This window comes from Peromyscus maniculatus, chromosome 1, assembly GCF_049852395.1.
Source record: "Peromyscus maniculatus bairdii isolate BWxNUB_F1_BW_parent chromosome 1, HU_Pman_BW_mat_3.1, whole genome shotgun sequence".
NCBI classification, from domain to species: domain Eukaryota; kingdom Metazoa; phylum Chordata; class Mammalia; order Rodentia; family Cricetidae; genus Peromyscus; species Peromyscus maniculatus.
In genome coordinates this window covers 85,322,222-85,343,545 of record NC_134852.1, presented here as the reverse complement: position 1 = coordinate 85,343,545, position 21,324 = coordinate 85,322,222, and the positions used below count along the sequence as shown (strand labels likewise).

The 21,324-nt window shown below is 48.2% G+C and overlaps 1 protein-coding gene across 1 annotated transcript in view; it reads left to right on the top strand.

Annotated features, from left to right (window-relative positions):
- The first annotated feature begins 5,819 nt into the window (after positions 1-5,819).
- Positions 5,820-21,324, top strand: part of St8sia2 (ST8 alpha-N-acetyl-neuraminide alpha-2,8-sialyltransferase 2) — a 74,810-nt gene continuing 59,305 nt past the window's right edge. Inside the window, exon 1 of the mRNA XM_006990951.4 lies at positions 5,820-6,094. Within this exon, the coding sequence (XP_006991013.1) occupies positions 5,997-6,094 (98 nt within the window). The 5' untranslated portion in view covers positions 5,820-5,996. The remainder of the gene's footprint in view (positions 6,095-21,324) is intronic.

Genomic DNA, 21,324 nt, shown 5'->3' with positions numbered 1-21,324 from the left:
TTACATATAATAATAAAAATGTAATATAAAACACATATTAAAAGTTAAAATATTAAATATTAGCATACTTGGAATATATAAACCTTCAATTCCATAAATGATACCAGAAACAAAGTCAGTAAGCACTTAGAACCTATCACTTTCTCATTTTTTCACCCTTAACTATTTTTTGTGTTCTTGGGGTGTTTTCATGTCTTTCAGGCATGGTAGAAGTGCTCTGTCATGGTGTGCCTACCACTCATATCTCTTTCCAACTATGACTTTAACAGCATGCGTATGATGGTTTGAAGAAGGTCATGATTAAAAAAAAAAAAAGTATTGATTGTCCATGGTACATCACAGTCCTGGACCAGAAAGTAATAAACATCTTTATCCTTTGGAAGTTTCTAATTTCACTGAAATTGCATGAAAAAAGTGAAAGAAACTGGTGTATATGAGCGAAAACTAATACTGCATTTGAGTAGAGGACAAGCAAGCAGAAGTGTGTTCTCAGCTTTGAAACACCTGTAAATCTGGAAAAGCCCACGAGACTTCATCAGGAAGATGTCCACCTGCCTCAGTTACTGCATCCCAGCTGTCAGCACAGTTTCAGATACAAAACAGTGATGAAACAAACCGTGTCTGTGAATGGAAAGGAGAATACAATTTCCACAAACACTCCCCCCAGCTTTATGAATGAGAGATCCTTCATTCAAATGGAGGCAAAGGGAAGATACGCATGATGGACCCAAGGGTGGCCAGCATGGGCTAGCCCTGGATGCCTAAGAATGGGGATGTCACACCGGACTACAGGCAGAGCCTGGCAGGCTGAGAGGTCTGACTCAGAAGTGGTCATTTTATGGAATCATGAGAGAACATTCCCTTTTGTTCTCTGCTACCTGGTCCTGGACTTCACAGTTTTGTTCTAAACTGTCTTTCACCCACACTGAAGGGCTTGTCAAAATCCCAAGGAAAAGAATGCAACAACACCCCCCACCCCATACACACTTTTCTCCCTTCCAACTCATTGTGGAGCACGTCCCACATCGCTTGCTGATAATTTCAGAAACATTTGCAGCAATTGCCTGAGTATATTTCTTTTCGTTCCTTGGCTAAACTACAATTTTGCTATGTAGGAAAGTTACAAATGGAATGCAAATGTGCCCCTTCGCTTTTCCATATTGTTACCACTCAGATTCTGACTTGGAAGGAGGAAACGTGGCATTTTTTTTTTGAGAACACTCAAATGTAGTGTAAATTTCAAACGAAAAGGCAGGCTCTTTCAGTTATTGAAGGAGCAGAAACACAATAGCTTATTAATCTACCCAGACTATGATATCTTGCCTCTTTCCACGCCCCTCCCATGCTATTCTCTCTCTCTCTCTCTCTCTCTCTCTCTCTCTCTCTCTCTCTCTCTCTCTCTCTCTCCTCTTTCAGAGATAATGAAAAAGCAAGACCATTGATGTCTTGTGGCTACAAGGGTGTTAGGTACAAGGTTAAAATTTTGGAGAATCATTATTCATTCTGTAATGATTGAAAGGACTTTTCTGTGTGGAAAGACAAAACTGGAGATTTATGGTTACTGTCTCGTCCATGATGGAGGCTATGCAGAAGTGAAGATGGATTTGCTCCCCAAGTGCCTACACAGTAGAACTAAGGAGATACAGTACAAATGAAAGGAGATGCTATTTACAAACAGATTTAGAACTGCCAGAGTTCTGGGGAAGCCTTGGCATTCCTGGGATCATGGCGGAAGTATCTGAATCAGAATTCCCTCCACCAACTGAGCCACTTAGGCAGTTTAGCATTTCTGAGCCTCAGTTTGTCTGGTGCAAAATGGAGATGACACTATGTATATGAAAGGCAGAGCCTGAGAGAACTAAGAAAAATACTGCTCAGCCTGCCTTGGAGTGACATGTGCACATGAACGTCGGTGTGTTACTGAACACTCCTGCCCCCATCTGACACGTCCCTTCGCCCCAGGCAGTGTGTTGGCAAATTATTATCAGTGTAGTAGTTCGAGTGACAATTCTGCATAGCCAGACTGTGTTGAGGGGGTTACTTAGATAAGGGATGGTAAAGTTGAAGAATGTTCATGAACTCCAGCTCTGGGTGAGTTCTACTTCTTGTGAGTGGCGTCTCAAAGGACAATCCAATCCTCAGCCTGAATGGTAACAAAGGACTGTCTGACTGCTGTGTGCATGGCCTCCTTCTGTGCTATCCCTCATTAATACAAACTTCCTGGGCCCTTTGGAGTTGCCTGAACAGCTAATACACTCTATTAATTCGAATTAAAATGTTAATGAGTGGTAATGACTTTTAATTTGCTGACACTCCCAATAAGTCCTGCATTTTAACCCAAGCATTCAGTGACTTGGCCTAAAGAAATGATTGTTGTAGGACATCCCAGTTTCCTGAGAAATTCAATGCAGGAAAGGGGACTTGCTTAAACAAGATGGAAGGAGAGAAGTGATCGGCATGTCAAACCAAGCATGTGCCTGTGTTACTGTGCTGGCTAGTTTTATGTCAGTTTGACATAAGCTAGGGTCAGTTGAAAGGCAGGAACCTCAACTGGGAAAAATGCCTCCATAAGATCCAGATGTAGGGCATTTTCTTAATTGGTGGGAAGGCCCAGCCCATTATGGGTGGGGCCATCCCTGAGCTGGTGGTCCTTGGTTCTATAAGAAAGCAGGCTGAGCAAGTCATGATAAACAAGCCAGTAAGTAGCACCCCTCCATGGTCTCTGCATCAACTCCTGCCTCCAGGTTCCTGCCCTGTTTGAGTTCCTGTCCTGACTTCCTTCAGTGATAGACTACAGTGTGGAAGTGTAGGCCAAATAAACTCTTTCCTCCCCAACTTGTGTTTGGTCGTGGTGTTTCATCGCAGCAATAGAAACCTTAACTAAGACAGTAGCTATTTACACTTGCTTCCAATCTAATCATTCAGTCTCATTCCAAATTCCAGGAATGAACTCAAGATTCAGACACAGCAAGGGCAGTAGGTATGCACAGGTCACTATTAAGGCCACTGTCCAAAGAAGAGTGCCTAAGTTGCCTTAAATAATATTCTATGGTGAGTGGTCATAAGAGTCCCTCACCACACTCCAAGCCAAATCCCTCCTCAATGCCTCATTGGAAGGAGAGAGACTCTACACTGTTAAGTTCTTTTCCTATGGTAGATATTCCCTGGAAGCTTTCTCTAAGGGCCTGGGCACGTAAATTTCTCTATAAGGAACGGTGTTTGGTGTAAGTTTCCATAGCTTGCTGGTCACTCAAAATGGTTCCTTTCTAGAGGATGCAAAGGAGGAACACTGCTGAGCCTGGAATGAGAACATGAGCCACCAAACAGAAAATGGAAAGTTTCCACTATAATAGTATTTGTAGCAGTGAGGCTCCCTGAACTGATGAGTTGAGCATCATGGTACTACTTCATGACGTTCTGTCACGATAAGGAGTATCATTGGGGACTGGGGAGATGGCTCAGCGGTTAAGGCATTTACTGTGCAAGCGTGAGGACTGTAGTTGGGAAACTCAGAAACTCACATAAATGCCAGGGGGTATAGGAGCCCTTCTATGATTCCAGCCTTGGACAGCAGAGTCAGGGATTCTCAGGACAAGCTGGCTAACAAGGCTCGCTATTGGTGACCTTGGGTTTGATTGAGAGACCCTGCCTCATCGCATAAAATGGAAGATTCATCAGAGGTGATTCCCAACATCAACCTCAGACCTCCACATACATACATGTGCATACAGAGAGAGAGAGAGAAAGAGAGAGAGAGAGAGAGAGAGAGAGAGAGAGAGAGAGAGAGAGGAACAGCTGGAGGAAAGGCACAGAGCAGGGAAGCCAGAGGCCAAGCTGGTTTCTTTTTGCTCTTTGCAGTGATCTTATTCATCAATTACAAGTAGGAGATCACAACTCCACTGTAGCTCATATCCTATGCCATAATCACGCACTGGGATGTTGGCCTTCCTTCTGAACGGAGGGCTACTAGAGGGCTGGAAATGACATGACTCTGTTATCTCTAGTCTCTAGGACAGAATCTGGCACAAGATAGATGCTCAATAAACACCGCTGAGTGGACGAAGTAAATGGAGAAAAACAAGATGCTACCGAGAACAACACACACCTCCTGAATGACCCATCAAATCCCAAGAAGAAAAAGGCACTTAGAAAATTAGATATCAGTGGTCATGCTGACAGGAAAGAAAAGGTAGGTGTGTGTGTGTGTGTGTGTGTGTGTGTGTGTGTGTGTGTGTGTGTGCGCTGTATTGTTCATGTTCATGTGGGGTGTGTGCAGTGTATTGTAAGTGCATACACACATGCATGTATGTGTGCATGGAGTCCAAAGGTTGATGCTGGCTGTCTTACTCAGTAATGCTCTACCTTAATTTTTGAGACAGTCTCTCACTGAACCTGGAGCTTGCCAAGTCAGCTATACTGGCTGACCAGCAAGCCCCAGGGAACCTGCCTGTTTCTGCCCTTACCCCTCAGCACTGGAGTTAAAGATGCACATTACTCTTATTTGGGTATAGCTTTGTATTGAGTGCTGGGTATCCAAAGTCAGGTCCGATGCTTCATGTGCACTAAGCCGGTTGCTGACTGAGTCACCTCCTCAGCTCTGAGATTCCCTCTTCTGATGTCTTGTCCCTATTTGTAATGGACAAAGAGAGTGATTTCAACATGGTACTCAGCATCAGAAAGTCACTGCTGGAAAAAAAAAAGTGTGCTACTCTTAGGGACTCATTGTAAAGGAAACAGACATGCATAATGATGGCCAGGGGGTGGGAAAGCAATGAAGTACTGTGGAAGGGGCACAACCCTTCTCCGGGGAAAAGACAGCTGCTGCCAGGGGTGTGTGTGTGTGTGTGTGTGTGTGTGTGTGTGTGTGTGTGTGTGTGTGTTGTAATCTAATTCTAGTAAAACTTAATGAGTGGGTCCTTCTCACTTAATGTAACACCAGCTGAAGTGTCTGAATCAGGGAAACCATCCGGTATAGGGTGGGGGAAGGGGCATCTTCCTTTGTGGGAACCGCATTTTTCTAGAAGGCCTTTTGATCATGATAGGACTCCAGGGGGTTATTGATTAGACCAGAAAAGAGCAAGAGCTAGGGAGATGAAGCCCGTCCAGCATCAGCCACAACGTGCGCACTATGCCTGCTCTTGGAGGTAGAACAGGTACTACACGGGGATCCGAGGGTTCTAGCCCTGACTTCGAACGACTCGGGACCTCCAGGCTCCCAGGCTTGGGTCTATAAATGGACAGGGATGACCGCGCCATAGAGGAGGTGGTGTTTTGCAGGCTGAGTACCTCGCCCACAAATTGCCATGAGCATCCCTGCTGAAGTTGGGCCTGTCTTAGCCATTTCTTCTTCCCTCCTCTCTTCCACTTCCCCTCTCAATTCGCCAACTGCTGAAACATAGCCCAGAGGAAACCGCCTCCTCGCCGCGCGCTGGAGACCGTCCCCAGGTGTCAGTCTTTGTGTTGGGAAAACTTTGCGAGGAAGCGAGGGCGATGGACAAAGAGAAGGCGACGGAGGGCGTTTGCCAGGCAGCCCCGGCGCTCGGAGTTGCCCCCGGGCTCAGCTCACTCTCCGGGTCGCTTTCGATAGCCCAAGCCCAGCCTGCCTAGGCCGGGAGTGGCGGGCTCCCTGATCCCTCCCGGGTGGGAGCCGCCGAGGCAGCTGGCTGGCCGCTGGAGTTAGTGGGAGGAGGCCAGGCGAGGCGCGGAGCAAAGCTGTCAAACTGCGCCGGGAGCCCGGTGCGGGGCGGGGGGAAGGGAGGGGAGAAGAGGAGGAGGGAGGAGAGGGGAGGGGCGGGCAGGAGAGAGAGCGAGCGGGCTCGCCGCGCCTGAGCAACCCCTGTCTGTCGCTCGCTGCCGCTGTCGCCTCGGCCGCCGCCGGCCCGGACTCGCCCAGAGTGCAGGGTGTGTGCCCCGCTGCGCGTGGAGCGCGGAGGCTCCTCCAGCCCCAGCTCCTCGCCCCGGCCCGCGCGCGGGTCCCGGAGGGCGCCGACCCCACCATGCAGCTGCAGTTCCGGAGCTGGATGCTGGCCGCGCTCACGCTGCTTGTGGTCTTCCTCATCTTCGCAGACATCTCGGAGATTGAAGAAGAAATCGGGTAAATAGCCGCCCCGGGCCGGTGCCGCGAGCCCCGGCGGGATCTCTTCCTCCCCGCGGGCTCCGCGCTCCCCATCCGCTTTGTGTGCGCCGCGCCCCCCTGTCGCTCCGCTGGAGGGATGGTGCGGGAGGTTTGGGCTGGGGATGGCAGTGTCAGGGGCTCGGGACGCTTTGGGGAGTGGATGATGGGGGCGCGGCTGCCGAGGGGTGTCCCCGGGCGGGGTGCACGGGCGGCTGTAGCCGCGCGGCGTGGGGAAAGCGGACTCGCCCACCCTGCTCCCTGTCCCCCCGGTCCCTTCCCCTGCGTGTGTGCGCGCGCGGTGTCGCCGGGGTCGAGGGAGGGCGCCGGGGAGTGTCTCGGGCGGGTAGAAGGACGGAGAGTGGAGGGAGGCAGGAGTTTCTTTGTCTCCGGCTCGGCCGCTTTCTCGCCTTGGCAAAGTGGGCAGGGGGCGCGCGGGGATCTCTGAGCTGGGGGAGGGGAATCCCCTGGCGGGAGCTGAGTAAGGGAGACTCTGCACCGACTCGGAGGTAGGGGAATGAGCTCTACACACACAGGTTCGCACTCACGCCTCCCGCCGGCCAGCCCAGGATCCCGGCGTGAGGGGGGGTTGGCACAACTCAAGGTGTGGCGCGCGGGGCTAGAGACCCGGGCTCTCTGCTGGCTTTGAATGTTCAGCGACGCCCCAGACGACCCTGGGTTGCTGTGCGTTCACAGTAGGCACAGAAAGCCAGAGACCCTGCCTGAAAGTCTCCTACGCCGCCCGGTGGGTTTCAGGGTTCCCAGGAGCGCACGATCTCAGCTAGTCCCCATTTCTTCAGAGGTGGGCGGGACCACAACCTCCAGCTGCTCCGGGTTCGGGACTTCTTGGAATACGCTCTCTAAAGGAGCCTGATGTACCATCAAGGTGTCCCATGGGCTGAGGCTGGCGCCCGGCGCTACAGACTTCTGCACGCGGAGCCCGACCCCTGTCCGGAGGAGCCTCCAAAGCGTGGTGGGCATGTAGGCAGCAGGGCTCTAAGGTAGCCACCGCTTTCAGGAAAAGGGTGAGGTCTCATAAAGGGCGGGGGGCGAATCTGATCCTCTGTGGGATTTGTGAGAAGCCAAGTATACAAGCGTCCCGTGCTGCGTGCGCCCCTCCTTTGTCCAACTTCATTATCCACAAGAACAGAGGATGCGCCATGCTGTCAGGCCCCTCCAAAACAGAGAGCATCCAGAATCCAAGATGCTGAAGCCATAGGGACCCTAACCTGTAGGCAGGTGTCTCTTCCTGCTTTTTGCTTTCGCTCTGACACTACCCCTCTCTGTAACTCAAAATTCATCCTGTGGACTCCATCATGCTTCAAGAGCCCCTTGTCTGCGTCATTCTCCTCATCCTCAGTTTCCCCAAGAACTCCAAGAACTTTCACAACTGTTCAGTTAATACACTATGTGCCGCCAGCTCCTACACACAGACAGGAACAGGCTACTCTTCCATAGCTGTTCTCCTGGTGTGTGGTCAGAGAACCACAGGTCGCAACCGAAATTGGTGAAGTCACATTCTGGGACGATGAAAGACACAGTGATGGAAAGACGGGCCTCCTGCGCTCCCGGGTTTCTGCCTGGCCCAGATCACTGGGTGACCTTTGACAATGAGAAAAGGAAGGACCAGATGCCCACTTGTTCTGTTATAAAAACATGTTGCTGCTGCTTCCATGCAAGCACCCTTGCTCATCAATTTGCTGAACTTTTTTTTCTACTGAGCATCTTCTATTTGCCAGGGACTTTTAATTTTTAAAATGTAATGAGAAGCTCAGTTACACATAGTGTCTCCCTCTCCTGCCAAAGGCATTTTGAAGCCTCCACTTTCCACAGTCAAATTCTTCCAGCAGGCAATCAGGAGTTTCCAGAGGGGCATTTACATACAGAGTGTGTACTGAAAACTCGGAGCTGGATGCTGTGAGCATAGTCTCTGTGACATGTTTCACTTGGGGATCCCGACTTCTTTTTCTTTTGCCCCCTTAGCAAAGAAAGGACTGATCCTAGGAAGAAAATTGTCACCCAGCCCACACTGACATGGGTTGTCGCACCTTCCCTGGGGACTCAGGCCTTGGGGCTGACGTTTAGCTTGGTCAGTCATCACCACTTTCTCCTAGTTTGATGTAGTTACTTCGGGCCTGTACTGTCTCTGCCACATGATTGGTGTCAACAGCCTAGTTCCATTTTCAGCCAGCCCCATCTATGTTTAATACGGGGGGCGGGGGGGGGGGGGCGGGGTGAGACTTATATTGCCTTTGCGCGAGAAGGAAAGAACAATCTGGGGCAAGGAGGCTGGGAATCCCACTCGTCCATCTTTCAGCTAAGGAGTGAGGTTTTAACAGTCACTAGTCCTTGGAAACACCTCAGATGTGACTAGCAAGGGCTTGGCGTGGCTCAATGACCCGGCACAGAGACTGGGAGGGAGAGGTGTCAAGAGCACTCTGTCTCCCTTGCCCTGTGCTTTTCAGGATGGTCTGGAATCCCACTCAGGACCACAGTGCTCTTGTACCAGTTCTTGCTACCTGTGCTAGAAAGGATAACAAATCACCCACAGAGAGAACTGTGGTCCTGTCAAAGGGGGTGGGGCGGTGTTCTGGAAGGCAGTAGACAGTGGGATCCTGAGATCTAGTGGTTAGGCAAGAAAGACAGACAGAATGACGTTAGGGATCGGTTTTCCAAGGATTAAGGGATAAACAGTGAAAGAAGCAAGTAAATCACACACACACACACACACACACACACACACACACACACACACACACACACAGAGCCCAGAGACCCATTTTTCTAAAATCTTCAATTCTTTGTTAGAAAATGAGATTTCAGGTTGGTGGCCTCCATGGTCCTAACTTACCAGGGGTAAAGCTCTCTTTTAGAGGCCTTATCTGAGAGACATCTCTTTTTCTGAGGGAGTCTCTTCAAAGTTCCATTCCCGACACTCTTGTTCTCATTCAGCTGGGACTGTACGAAAAAAGGAAAACACATGAAAAGACAAATTCTCTGCAAAGCACCCGAGGAGGCCTGCCTGAGAGCAAGGAGCACATTCAAGTTCTGAGTCAGCAGCTGAGTGGGGCTTTCGTGAAGCAGCCACATACCTACCCCGAGCACCTCCTGAGCTTTAACAACAGTTGGCCCGTGTTGTATCAGGCATGTTCAACCTTTAGATAGCGTGACATGACATTATCATCTGCAAAGTCTACAATATGCTGTCTAGTTACCAAAAAGAACTTGCAAAATAAAAACTTGGGGTATCTTAAATAAGTTTACAATTTTGTGTTGGACTACATTCATAGTTCCTTGGGTGTGCATGGTGCCTGTGGGTTGCAGCTTTGACACACCTACTAGGTAAACTGAGTCATTCTGGTTGTCACCTGGGCTTTAGTCTTGAGTGTAACACCTGTGAGGGACTGTGGCTCATGGTTGTTATATCTACCACATTGTCCTTACAATTGGCCCACAGAAGTCATTCAGGAAGTATGAATTTTCCCAGTCCAGCGCAGGTAGGCACACAACATCCTTAGGCAAGGTGGAAGTCCTCAGGCCACAAAGGGCTCCTCCTCTAGAAACAGCTGCCTGTGTTATTAGTTATGCTTAGTTTGTTGTAATATAAAATATCTAAGCCATACCCTGATGGCTTCCGTGTAAGGCAGCCTTCCACAGATCGCCACCTTTGCCATCCAATACTCTAGTCAACAGATGACCATTATAATCATAAGAGCACTATAGAACTCTGTTTAAAAGATGAATGAGTAGCTGGTGATTTTAGTAATCCTAATCTGGGCCCCAAGGGGGATGATAATGATGCTTAGCATGAACTGAGCACTCGTGAGCTGAGAGCTATTCTTAGTTGTCCAAGACATTAACATATTCTATCCTTGTGGTACCCCAATGCCAAGCAACCAGTGGCACCAATAACGACTGTTCATTGAGCTACTGTGTACCAGGCCCATCCTGACTACCTTGAAGCATCAGTTCACTGACCCATCACTCTACCCATCTCCTGAGTAGTGCCGCTATCCCTAGTTTATCAGGAAGGAAACTGAAGCTGTGAGTTAATTTGCTAGTAATGAAACACTTAGTACTTGACCCTAGGTCTACACAGGCCAGAGGTCAGGCAGACTGTGAGCTAAATCTTCTGGAGGTGATAGCCCTCTCATTCTCTCCCAAGCTAGACTCCAATGGCAACTGAATCAGACTTCCCTGATTGTATCCAGGCATCCAGAGCAGGGGCGAATGTGAAGATAGTTAGCAACCGATCCATCTCTGGCACTGATGCGTTAGAATGGATATCCCAGTGGTCAGAGTTGATGCCATCTAGTACATCATGCCAGGGTCCTAGGACCCTGTTAAACGTCGAATCATGTCTGGGAAAGTAACCGAGGAGGCGGGGCTAAAGTGCTCATCACTTCAACTGCCTCTGTGAGCAGGCAATGACCCCTGCCATCCAGTGAAGGCTAAGGTGAAATACACTTCTTAGAGGAGGGGTCTGGGTGGATGCAGAAGAACATGGCCTTGGGTAGTTACATCCTTAGCTCTGTGAGGAGAGTTTGTGTTTATTCAAGGTGGTCCTTTTCGTTGGGGGAGGAGTTCTTTTTTTTTTTTTTTCCTCCTCCATCCTAGTATAGTTCACCCAAGCATAAACACAATTAAAAGATAAAATAGAAGAGAAAGACGTTCTGGTTTTAACTCCCTTGCTCCGAGTCCTTGATGCCAACTGTTCTAGCATCAAATTTAAATTGTAAATAGATATCCTCCGTCTTGGAAACCAATTCAATGCACAAGGCCTCTTTCCCCTTGTAGTGCCGAGTTGCTAGGTTTTAAAACTGTTTAGGTTTTACAAACTGGGAATGGCGAAAAATGGAAATTATAAATACTTGACACAAAGAGTAGGATTCTAGAAAGGCTCTCACTTCTTTAAGTAGAGAATGCACAGAGGTGGATATAACCTGGCCACGGCCTCTCTTTCATCCTTCTGCTTACAAGTTTTTACATTGTTCTATGATGGCCTGTTTCTATACCTTTGCATGTGCCAATCCTCCATTCTGGGACTGCCGGTACACATTAACCTTCCTGCTCCCCCTGCCCCTTCCCAGGTCCCTTTCTCCCCACTGCTCTGCCACCACCTCCTTTGCATCACAGTCCCAGCTCCCCCCCCCCTCTGCCTTAGTTGCTCCTCCCATATGCACCTTGAGTATCCCATCATGTCAGCACCCTATGAAGACAGAGTTCACAGTTGTGTTATATTTATCCCATGGCCCCAGCTCCTTCTGAGAATTACATGGTCCAGAAATTCCCGACCTTTTGACGTTGCAAAATGCCATTGCCATCTACAAGTTCACCCTCAAGATCGAGGGTGATCCCCCACTTGATCAAGTTACCAAAACAAGTTATTTTTTTTTAATTGTCATGTTTTTAGTTAGTGTACTAGTTTGTCATGAGCTGCATTCATAGCTATCCTGGGGTGCATGTGGCCCAGGGCCCCAAGCTGGAAATACCTGGCAGATAATGAAGCCCATGAAGTATCTTTTGAATGCACAAACTCAGGCTTAGGGTTTAGCAAAGTCAGGTCCTAGTCTCTCTGTCTCAAAATATCCCCACTGTTCAACCAACAGTTAAACACCCCCACTTGATGAGAAAGCCATGGCGTTTCTGCCATGTGCGGCATGAAGGGTACAGCCTGGGAAGGACACTGGAAGGGACATCTTTGACACACGGCCCACATAGGAATGCAAGGTCCCGCCCTGCGTGGACTATCTCCAAATGTTCTTTATGGGTACTGGAAAGTAGTGCTTGTATTTTTAAAACGCTGTCGAACGAGGGGATTGTGATGACCCGTCAAGGCTGGGGATGCTGCACGGATCTAGATAAGCTCAGGAGGATCAGATCTCACAGCTGCCTGGAGCAAAACTGAGTTAGACAGGCAGATGGCAGGATAGCAGGAACTCCACAGCCCAGTGAGCCCGTGGCTGTCTCCTTCTTGGGGGGAGGGAGTGATGGAGACAGGTCCCTCCCTAGAGGTCAGCCAGAGTGACGTCCCCAGTGGCTGCCTTCCTGCCTGTCTAGGTCTTGGTATCTCTGCTGTGCTAGTCTCGTCCTTAAGTGTTGAGATTAGTCACTCTCTTAGGTGGCAGCTGGGCTGGTTTTAAATTCTCCCCAGTTGCCCGCAATTCATCACCCAGCCAGGAGGCTGTCCAGTGTCCTGACGGGACCTGTTTGTCCCTGAATTTGCTCAGCTTCAGCTGTCACCTACTTCACAGTAGCTTGGAGAGAATGGCTTCAGCCTAGGAGAGCAGAGCGGGTCTGCACTTACACACAGGCAGCTGCGTTCCTCCTGACACACTTGCGAGCACTTGGGGGAGCTGATTTGTTTCCCTGGAAAATCCTGCATCACGCCTTGCTTGCTGTGTGAGTTGTAAATCTGCATTGCAAGAGGGAGGCTCTCCACTCTGTCAAGGGGATTTCCCTGGGCTTTCTTGCTGCTGTAGAAGGAACCCAGCGTTTTGCTCTACTCCCCTGCTTCCCCCGCCCCCCCAAGCTTCAGGGATGCAATTTCTGCTCCCGTAGCTTCCTAATTCATAGCTTGGCAATCCAGTTGACACCCCCTGACCAGTGGTCCCCCAAATGCTGATGTGTAGAAAGGACAAAGGATGTAAAAAGAAAAAACAAAAAAGGAAGAGAAAGCTCACCAGAAGAGTTAGGCGGTTTCCAATTACCAGCTGCCCTTGCCATTGCTACCGAGACAACCACCCTTTGAAGAAAGTCTTGGTAGATGGCCCAGTAAGCCTCTTCTTTGGCCAAACATATTGGGAACTAATGCCTGCCAAGTCCAGTTTTTGTTTGTTTGTTTGTTTTTGTTTTGTTTTGTTTTTGATGTTACCAGCTTTTAAAATCTTATATTCTGGGATCTGGTTCCTAAAGGTTCAGGGTGGGAACCATACTGGAAGACGCAGCCTCCCTCCATGCACAGGTTTTTTTTTTTTTTCTCCAGGGAAAGGTGCCCATAGACAGTAAGGACAAAGTCAGATAACTAAGCCTCACAGCAATCTGATAAGGTTGATGGCATGATTATCCCCATTGCACAGGTGAGGAGACTGAGGCACAGAGTCGTCAAGTAATCCATCCGGCGTCACACAGCTAGCAAAGTGCAGAAGCAAGATCTGAACCCAGGCCCCAGAGGACAAGAACTTTGCAATAGTGATGCATTAAGTGGCGTCCAGTAAGGAAATGGGCATGCTCTTGTCTTCAAAACAGCAAGGTCTGTGTGAGCGAGGACTATGCAGATGCAGCAATGCTGGGTGGGAGGGCTTTCAGGGGTGGTGTGCTGGAGCCCAGGACATATAGGTCATGACAGCTGAAAAGATCCACACAGAATGGGGGCGGGTAGCTTCAAAACACCACTATCCTTGCCTCCCCCTAGCAGCCTTCTGCTCCAAGCTGCTCCCATTGGAATGGCTCAGGAAGGTATTTGTTAGGGGAGGAGGGAGAGAGGGGAAGAGGGAGACTGACTCACTGAAGGAAGAGGAAGCAAGGCACATGAGGAAGGCCTGGAAGAATTTTCTTCTGGAGAAGAACAGAAAGGCTCACACTGCCAGCTGCCCCAGGCCAGTGAAGCCTGGTAAGGAGAGAAGGGCCGATAACTCATGGGGAAAGGCTGGGTTGCAGCAGGGAGATGACTCATCCCAGGGAGCCCCATTTCCAGGGCCTGACACCTCTGAGAGCTCACTTTGGTAGCCTCACTAAGTACCCCAGTTGTATACTGTTTGCCCACCTGCAGTACGTAATAAAGGCTCAGAGAAGTCCCAGGACTTCCTGTGACCGCACAGCAAGAAAAAGGGGAGCTAGCTGTGTTTTTCCGGCCCTGGCCTAGGCTCACTGCTCCCAGCTACCTTTTGGAATTTACCACCCTTCTAATCTTGCACTGGACCTCCTACACTCCGTTCCATTTTCTGTGCCACAGTGCAGGTTTGTAAAACGATACTGGAAACTTCGGAGTCTGTAGGAGGGACTCGGGGACGATCTGTGATCTAGCACCACGGTGACTTCACTGGGGTCTGACGGTTCAGCCGAGGCTGGGGAAAGGGCAGACACACCTGGACGCTGCCCAGTAAGACCTGAGTAGTTGCTGTTAGGTTTCCTAATCTCTAGTTTCTAGGCTAAGAGTGTTGGCCTCACTCGGGGGAGCGATACCTAGGGTAACTCACACCTTCTTTCATGGCATGTGCCAGGATAGTTTAAATAATAGAGGCAGAGGTATATGGTGTCTGGAGAGAGTGAGCTTGCCTGGGCAGGTGGCTTTGGCTTGCTGTTTCTATACGTCACAGAGGCCCTCTAAGTGCATTCCTGGGACTTGACATCAAGTGAACTGTGCAAGATGTCCAAGCTAATGTCGTAAGCAAAACGTTTATCTATGAGAAGCAAAAAGAAAAGTGAGAGGAACTGCAGTCATGTTGTCTGTGTCTGGACATGCTTACAGAAGGCCTCCCAAAAAAGATTCTAGATGGGTGTGGAAACAGCCATGGCTTAGCCCTTTCCACAGCCTACCCATGCGGTCAACTGTGGCTCTAACCCCACAGAGTGGGGACTTGGGTCTTCATATAAATCTCTTCCTGATGCCACCCAGAGCCTTACTTCTACAGTAGGTTCTTGCTGGAGCCGTACTCACTTCCCGTGATGCAGTTCACCAGGCTCCACCTTTATACCAACAAGGAGCTATTATTGGGTGGTGGAAATGCTAACCTCTGGTGAGACACTTACTACCTATGTGCCCTCAAGCAAATGTCCCCCCTTTCTGAACCTCAGTTTCCTAAGCCACAGTCTCCTCATGATTATGCAAACTACAAACACAAGATATAAAATGCTGCTGCCACCGTGGAAAGCAGGACAGTCCCTCCCAAAACCCTAACACAGATTCCATGCTAGCCAACCTAGCAATCTCACTTACGGGTATACATAAAACAAAACAAAACAAAAGAGGGCTTGGATAGATGGCTCAGTGTTTGAGACCACTGGCAGTTCTTCCAGAGAACTCAGGTTCGAGTCCCAGCACCCACATGGCAGCTTACAGCCATCCCCAACTCCAGTTCTAGAAGATCCGATTCCCTTTTCTGACCTCTATGGGTTAACACACATGTGGTACACAGACATCTACGCAAACAAAACACTCAAACACATAAAAGAAAAATAAATAAAATCACCCAAAACTTGATAAAAATTGAAAGCCAAGACTCAAACAGATAGTTGTACAATAATACCACTGTTCACAGAAGCGTCGGTCACGATAGGCAAAAGGTAGGAGCAGCTCATATCCATTGACAGATGAATGGATGGCCAAAATGTGTTTCACAGTATATAATGAAATATACTCGGCCTTAAAAATGAATAAACTTCTAACACATGCTCCATTCGACATAGATGAACCTTGATGCCATTAAAATAAGTGAAATAATGCAGTCACAAAAAGACAGCTGGAACTCGATTCCTCCTCCAGGAGCTTCCTAGACCAGCCAGATTCTCAACAGGATGGTGGTTGCCACAGTCGGCAGCCTGCAAGGGGAGAGAAAGGAGTTACTATTTAACAAATGTAAAGTTTTTGTTTTGCAAGATGAGAAGAGTTCTATAGAGGGATGGTGGCGAGGATCACACAGGAACCAGAAACGGATGAAACGCCACTGAACAAGTTTAAACAAGTTTAAAATGATAAGATGTCGCACGTGTTTTACTACAGTTTTTGAAAACACACACACACACACACACACACACACACACACACACACACACAAATGAAAGAATGCCTGGCAGGTGCTCAGGCATATTGGTTTATTTTAAGAGCACGGGGTGGTTTTAACAAAGCAACATCAATGAGAGTATTATTTTATTTAGAAAGTAATATGATGCCAAGAAGCATGGGAGGGAGACGATAATGGGGGAGAGAGAGGGAGTGGCAGAAACAGGGAATTAGAAAATGCATGCCATGGCTGATCATGAGTGTGTTTAGATAGGCTTGCTGAATGGGAAGTACAAGCACATGCTTTTCTGTGTGGCCATTGTGTAAATACTTGCTGGCTTACCTGCCTGTCTAAATTCAGTGGAGGGGGTCTCTGGGGTCCCCTAAACACTCAAGTTCATGGAAGGCACAGTGCAATGGTAGGGGATGTAGGGAGCCCAAGGCTGCTCAGACCCCTTCCAACACCCTGTCCAGCTTCCTTCTCTCCCTTGCTCTATCTTCTGCAGGGGGTAGTCTTGAAATTGCCCCCTTTTGACTCAAGAGTGAACTCAACAAGCCCCAGGCCTCTCATTTTCTGATTTGACAACCACAAGACTAGGAAAATTGGAGTCCCATGGTCTCTTTCCTATCAGGCTCATACCATGCAGTACCTGCAAGAAAATGGGAATCTGCAGTTGATATGGTTTCTGGGCGGTATGAAGTCCATAAAATGACCCTCAAACTTGAAAGAGCATCCTCAAACGCTTGTCCAAACCAGCTTGCCAAGCCCCACTCCAGAGGTCCTAAGGCCTGAGAATTTGCATCCAGAAGATCCTGTCACCATTAGGTCCTCTGAGGAATTGAGAGACACTGGGCTAGGGTCTCTTTCCTTGAAGTGTGGTCCTTAGACCACCAACTCTGGACATCATCTGGAGGTTTGGAAGACATGCTGAATCTCAGGCCTGCTAAGTCTGTGTCCGCCTTATACGAAGGGCCAAGGTGATACGCACACACACCCTGCTGGTGGGAACATAGTCACATACCACATAATGATGTTTTGCTCAACCCCAAACTGCATGTGCCCAAGTGGCTCCCTAGGATTGTAATGGAGCTGAACAATAATGTGCCTTTCCTATGTCTGGATAAACAAATGCATACCACTGAGTGAAGTTGTCTGTAGTACACCATATAGAAACCTGGGGTTTGGTCTTAGGAGCAACAGGCCGGAGAAGACAGTCAGCAGACAGAGGCCTGCACCACCCGTGTTTGCAAGGACACTTGGTGGCATTCACACGACATCCCTTAATGATGCATTTCTGCAGACATGTTCCTGTCACTAAAGGATGCATGAGTGTAACTGCTCTCCCTGCCTTCTGTAGTGACCCTGGCCCTACTCACCAGGGAGAATTTGTCTATGCCCAAAACAGAGTTGCCCTACTGATGTGCCAGTGACACTCCAATGGATGTTTAAAAAAAAAAAAAAAAAACCATTACGAGTGCAAGTGGGATGCCCATATTTATACGAAGAGCTCTTTATGTAATTGACACATTTATTGTAAAAACATTGCAAGAGATATTGGGGAGATAGGAAAACTGCTCATCACACAAACTCGAGGACCTGAGTTCGAATCCCCAGGACTCGAAAAATAAAAAATAAAGCTAGGTGCAGTAGCACACACCTCTGATCCCAATTCTGCTACAGCGAGAGATAGGAGATAGGAGAATCTCCAGAAAGAAACTCGCGGGCCAGGTGTATGTATTAGCAAACAACAAAAAGACCAGCTTAAATACGGTTGAAAGTGAAGACCAATGCCCAAGGTTGTCCTCTGACCTCCATAGGTGTGCTATGGCGAACATATACTCACACACACACACACACACACACACACACACACACACACACACACTCATACACACACACACACTCATACACACGCATATAAGCACATACACACACACACACATACACACACACACACACACACACACACACACACACACACACACACACACACCTGCAAGAGCAATTTGATGCATGGGTGACTGAAACCCAAATACAGTAATAGCTTCATAAAGCCAGAAGAGGGACCTGAAATTTTTCAGTCTAGCTGGCTGTGTTCCTGGACCATGAGGTAAAGCCAGAAGGAATCTTTGCTGAAGGTTGGCCTGACATAGGACTCTAAAGAGGCTCCAATGTGTCTAGACACAGCCTTGACCTAGGCCTGCAGTACCAGATGGAAATTTCTGGAGAAGCTGGACAGCAAAGCACTCCTCAGCTTCACTGAGCCCTCTGGTGAGCTGGTTGGCTGTGATCATTCAAATGGCAAATGGCCTTGCTTCGTAGTTGGCACGGGCAATAATAGTTCTTCCAGAGGTCTGGGGGTTCTTTGGCAGATTTGGTGGCCTGCCCAGCCTGTAGTCTAGTTCCAAACACCACTGTCAGGAATGGAGAGGGGAGGCCTCTAGGGGTGATGGAGGCTAAGTATAGGGGAGCCTTTTAAAACCCATCTGCTCTTCCTGATAAAGAGAGCCCCTGAGCAGAACGACAGCCAAGAATTTAATTGTATTTATTCTTGCTATTACCTTCTATTTAGGGCAAGGGATATTGGTAGTCTATTTATGGTAGTGATATAAAGATGTCTTTTGTGATAAATTCATTTAAGTTTTTGAGTCAACTTAAAGACAAGTGTTAAGTCAATGAAGTTGAGTTAGCAAAATACATTAGGGTAGACCCAGAAAAATGTTGTGGCTGATGTGTGAAGTGCCATCTGATTTCTTCCCCATGGCATTACCCACCCCAAAGGTGGCAAAGCCAAAACAACTCCTTGAGGAATGTCTATACAGAGTGAGCTAATACTCCAGAAAGACTCCTCATTACAGAAATGATCCATTCACTATATTTGGGAAGTTGCCTAGTACCCAGTGGAAGACTCTTCCCAGGAAACAGTCATACAGGTGATTTAAATAGTGGGGTGTGTGTGTGTGTGTGTGTGTGTGTGTGTGTGTGTGTGTGTGTGTGTGTGCTCATGGATACACTTATGCAAGCTCCAACCACCACCACCCTCCGAGGCAGTCCCATCTGGACAAGAGGGAGGTTAGGATGAGTTAGGTTCAAGCGGACCTCACTGTCTCTGCAACACTACCAGGCCAATGCGAGCTCACATTCCTCTGGAATGCCCTGCCTCTCTTGGGTACCACTTCATATCTATTGTATGGCATTTTCACAGCTGCTACATAGTAGCTCACCGAGAGACAGGACCATTTCAGATTTGTGCTTTGTTGGCCTTCCAGCTCCTTATCCGGTGCCTGCCAGAGAATATGTCTTGTTTGGAAAACCCAGGAAAGAATGGGGAAGGCAGAGAAAGAATGAGGAGGGAGCTAATTCCCCAAGGGAGGCCCAGAAAGGCCCTGTCAAATACATTCTGGGATCCTTTAAATACCTCTTTCTGTTGCCAGTGAAGAGGAAACCTGCAAGGTATAGCGTGGAGCTCTGCAATCATCTGACATGAAACCCACAGTTACTATTTGAAGATGAGATGCCCCCAGCAGACTCGTGTGTTAATTATGTGGTCCGCAGCTAGTGGCACTATTTGGGGAGGTATCAGAAACCTTAAGAAGTACAGTCGACCTGGAGGCATGCCTTCGATGGGTCTACCCAGTGCCCAGTCCCTTCCTCACTCTCTGCTTCCTGTCCGCCCTGAAGGGAAGAGGCTCTGCACTTCCTGCTCCCATGACCAGGATGTTCTGCACAAGCACCTGGTCCAAGCTGTGGACCGAACCCTCAGAGAGTGTGAGCAAAATACATCTTTTCTTCTTTGTTTGTTAGGTATTTTGTTCACAACACAACAAAGCCAATTAGGACACAGATTGAATCCTGTCTTATTACTATAGTAAACCTACTCACTCCCAATTCCAGGAAGAAAGATCAGCCCACAGATGAAGTTAGTATTCCTAACTGGCTGCTTCCTGGTTCCACATGGCCGTCATATACAGAAACCAGAAGATTGGAGGGATGCGGCCAGAATTGGGAATCAGGCTGGCTCCTGGCAGGCTGAGATCTAGCTGATAACAAGAAGATTAACAGAGGTCCACAACCTCCTCAATCCTGAAGCATAGAAGAGGGTTTTTAAATCAATGCTGGCCAGGCTGGCTTAATGGTATCTAATCTTGCCTTTTGAAGCTCAGATATTTGGGAGTTGAGATCTATTGAGATAAAATAGAATAAAGCGTGTTGGGTTTTAGATTTTTTAGACTTCATCTGAGTCTCATTGTGCACTGTTGTTTTTATTTTCTTAGAAGCAGGCAGGGATTAGCCTCGCTCCATCTGCATGAGGGGTGGTCTATTTTTATTCTTTCATCTCCCACTAGATCGTTTTTCCACGAGGGAAGGGATACATGTCTGTGCTAGCTTGTCTCTGTGTACCCAGCACATGGCTCTGTAAATGTCCAGTGACTGTTTTTCAAATGCAGTATCTCAGAGAAACCGGTGATAACAATGTACCCCTAGCCTCTCTTCTGTTAAAAAAAAAAAAAGAAAGGAAGGAAGGAAGGAAGAAAGAAAGGAAGGAAGGAAGGAAGGAAGGAAGAAAGAAAGAAAGAAAGAAAGAAAGAAAGAAAGAAAGAAAGAAAGAAAGAAAGAAAGAAAGAAAGAAAGAAAGAAAGAAAGAAAAAGAAAAAATCTATTTCTGACCAGGTGTGCACACAGCAGCCTCTCACTGGGCACTCACGTTATTCCTGGATGAAAGCGTTGGGTCAACTCCCCGGTACCTGCTCTCTGTGACAGTTCCACAAGCTTTGAGGCGTCGTCACACAGTTGTGTGTGTACTATGCACATGACCCACTGCACCCAGGTACTTATAAAGTCTGTGCTAGACGCTAGTGCAGAGGTGGACACATCCCCGATGAGGTGCTCAAGGGAACTGTAGTCTGGTTGAGCAGAGCTTTTGTATGATAAAGAGGCATGTGTCTGGAGGGGAGCCTTCAGAGGTCTGGATTCTGGCTGTAGACTTGCAGGCTGCCTCAGTGGCAGGCCCTTGCTTCTCAGGGCCTCAGTTTCCCTATCTGTACAACACTGACTAGATAAAGTCATGGGTCTTTCCTGGTTCCGGATCCTCAAAATTGGGTGATTACCACAGAGACTTTCCCTGGAATAGGGTTTAGACTCACTGGAGGTAGCTAGGTCCTTTGTTGTGCTTCCAGATGTTTTACCCTGAAGGCTAGAATGGTGCATTAAATAGATTCTGATCTATTTTCACCTCCTACCTGCTCCACATGGAAAGGTAGAGGGCAGAAGAGTGGGGGAGGGCCACGTAAGGAAAAAGAAAGTCAAACTGGCTACCATGTCTACACGGTACCAACTATTGCATGTGACACTTTTTCATCTCAGAGAAACATCTTCAAAGATTTGCAAGCTGGGGGTTCATCAACTCCTATTCCCCCTACCACTCAGTGTCACTGGAGAAAACATTGTATTACAGTAGGATTAGCGTTCTTGATAAATAATGGTCAACTT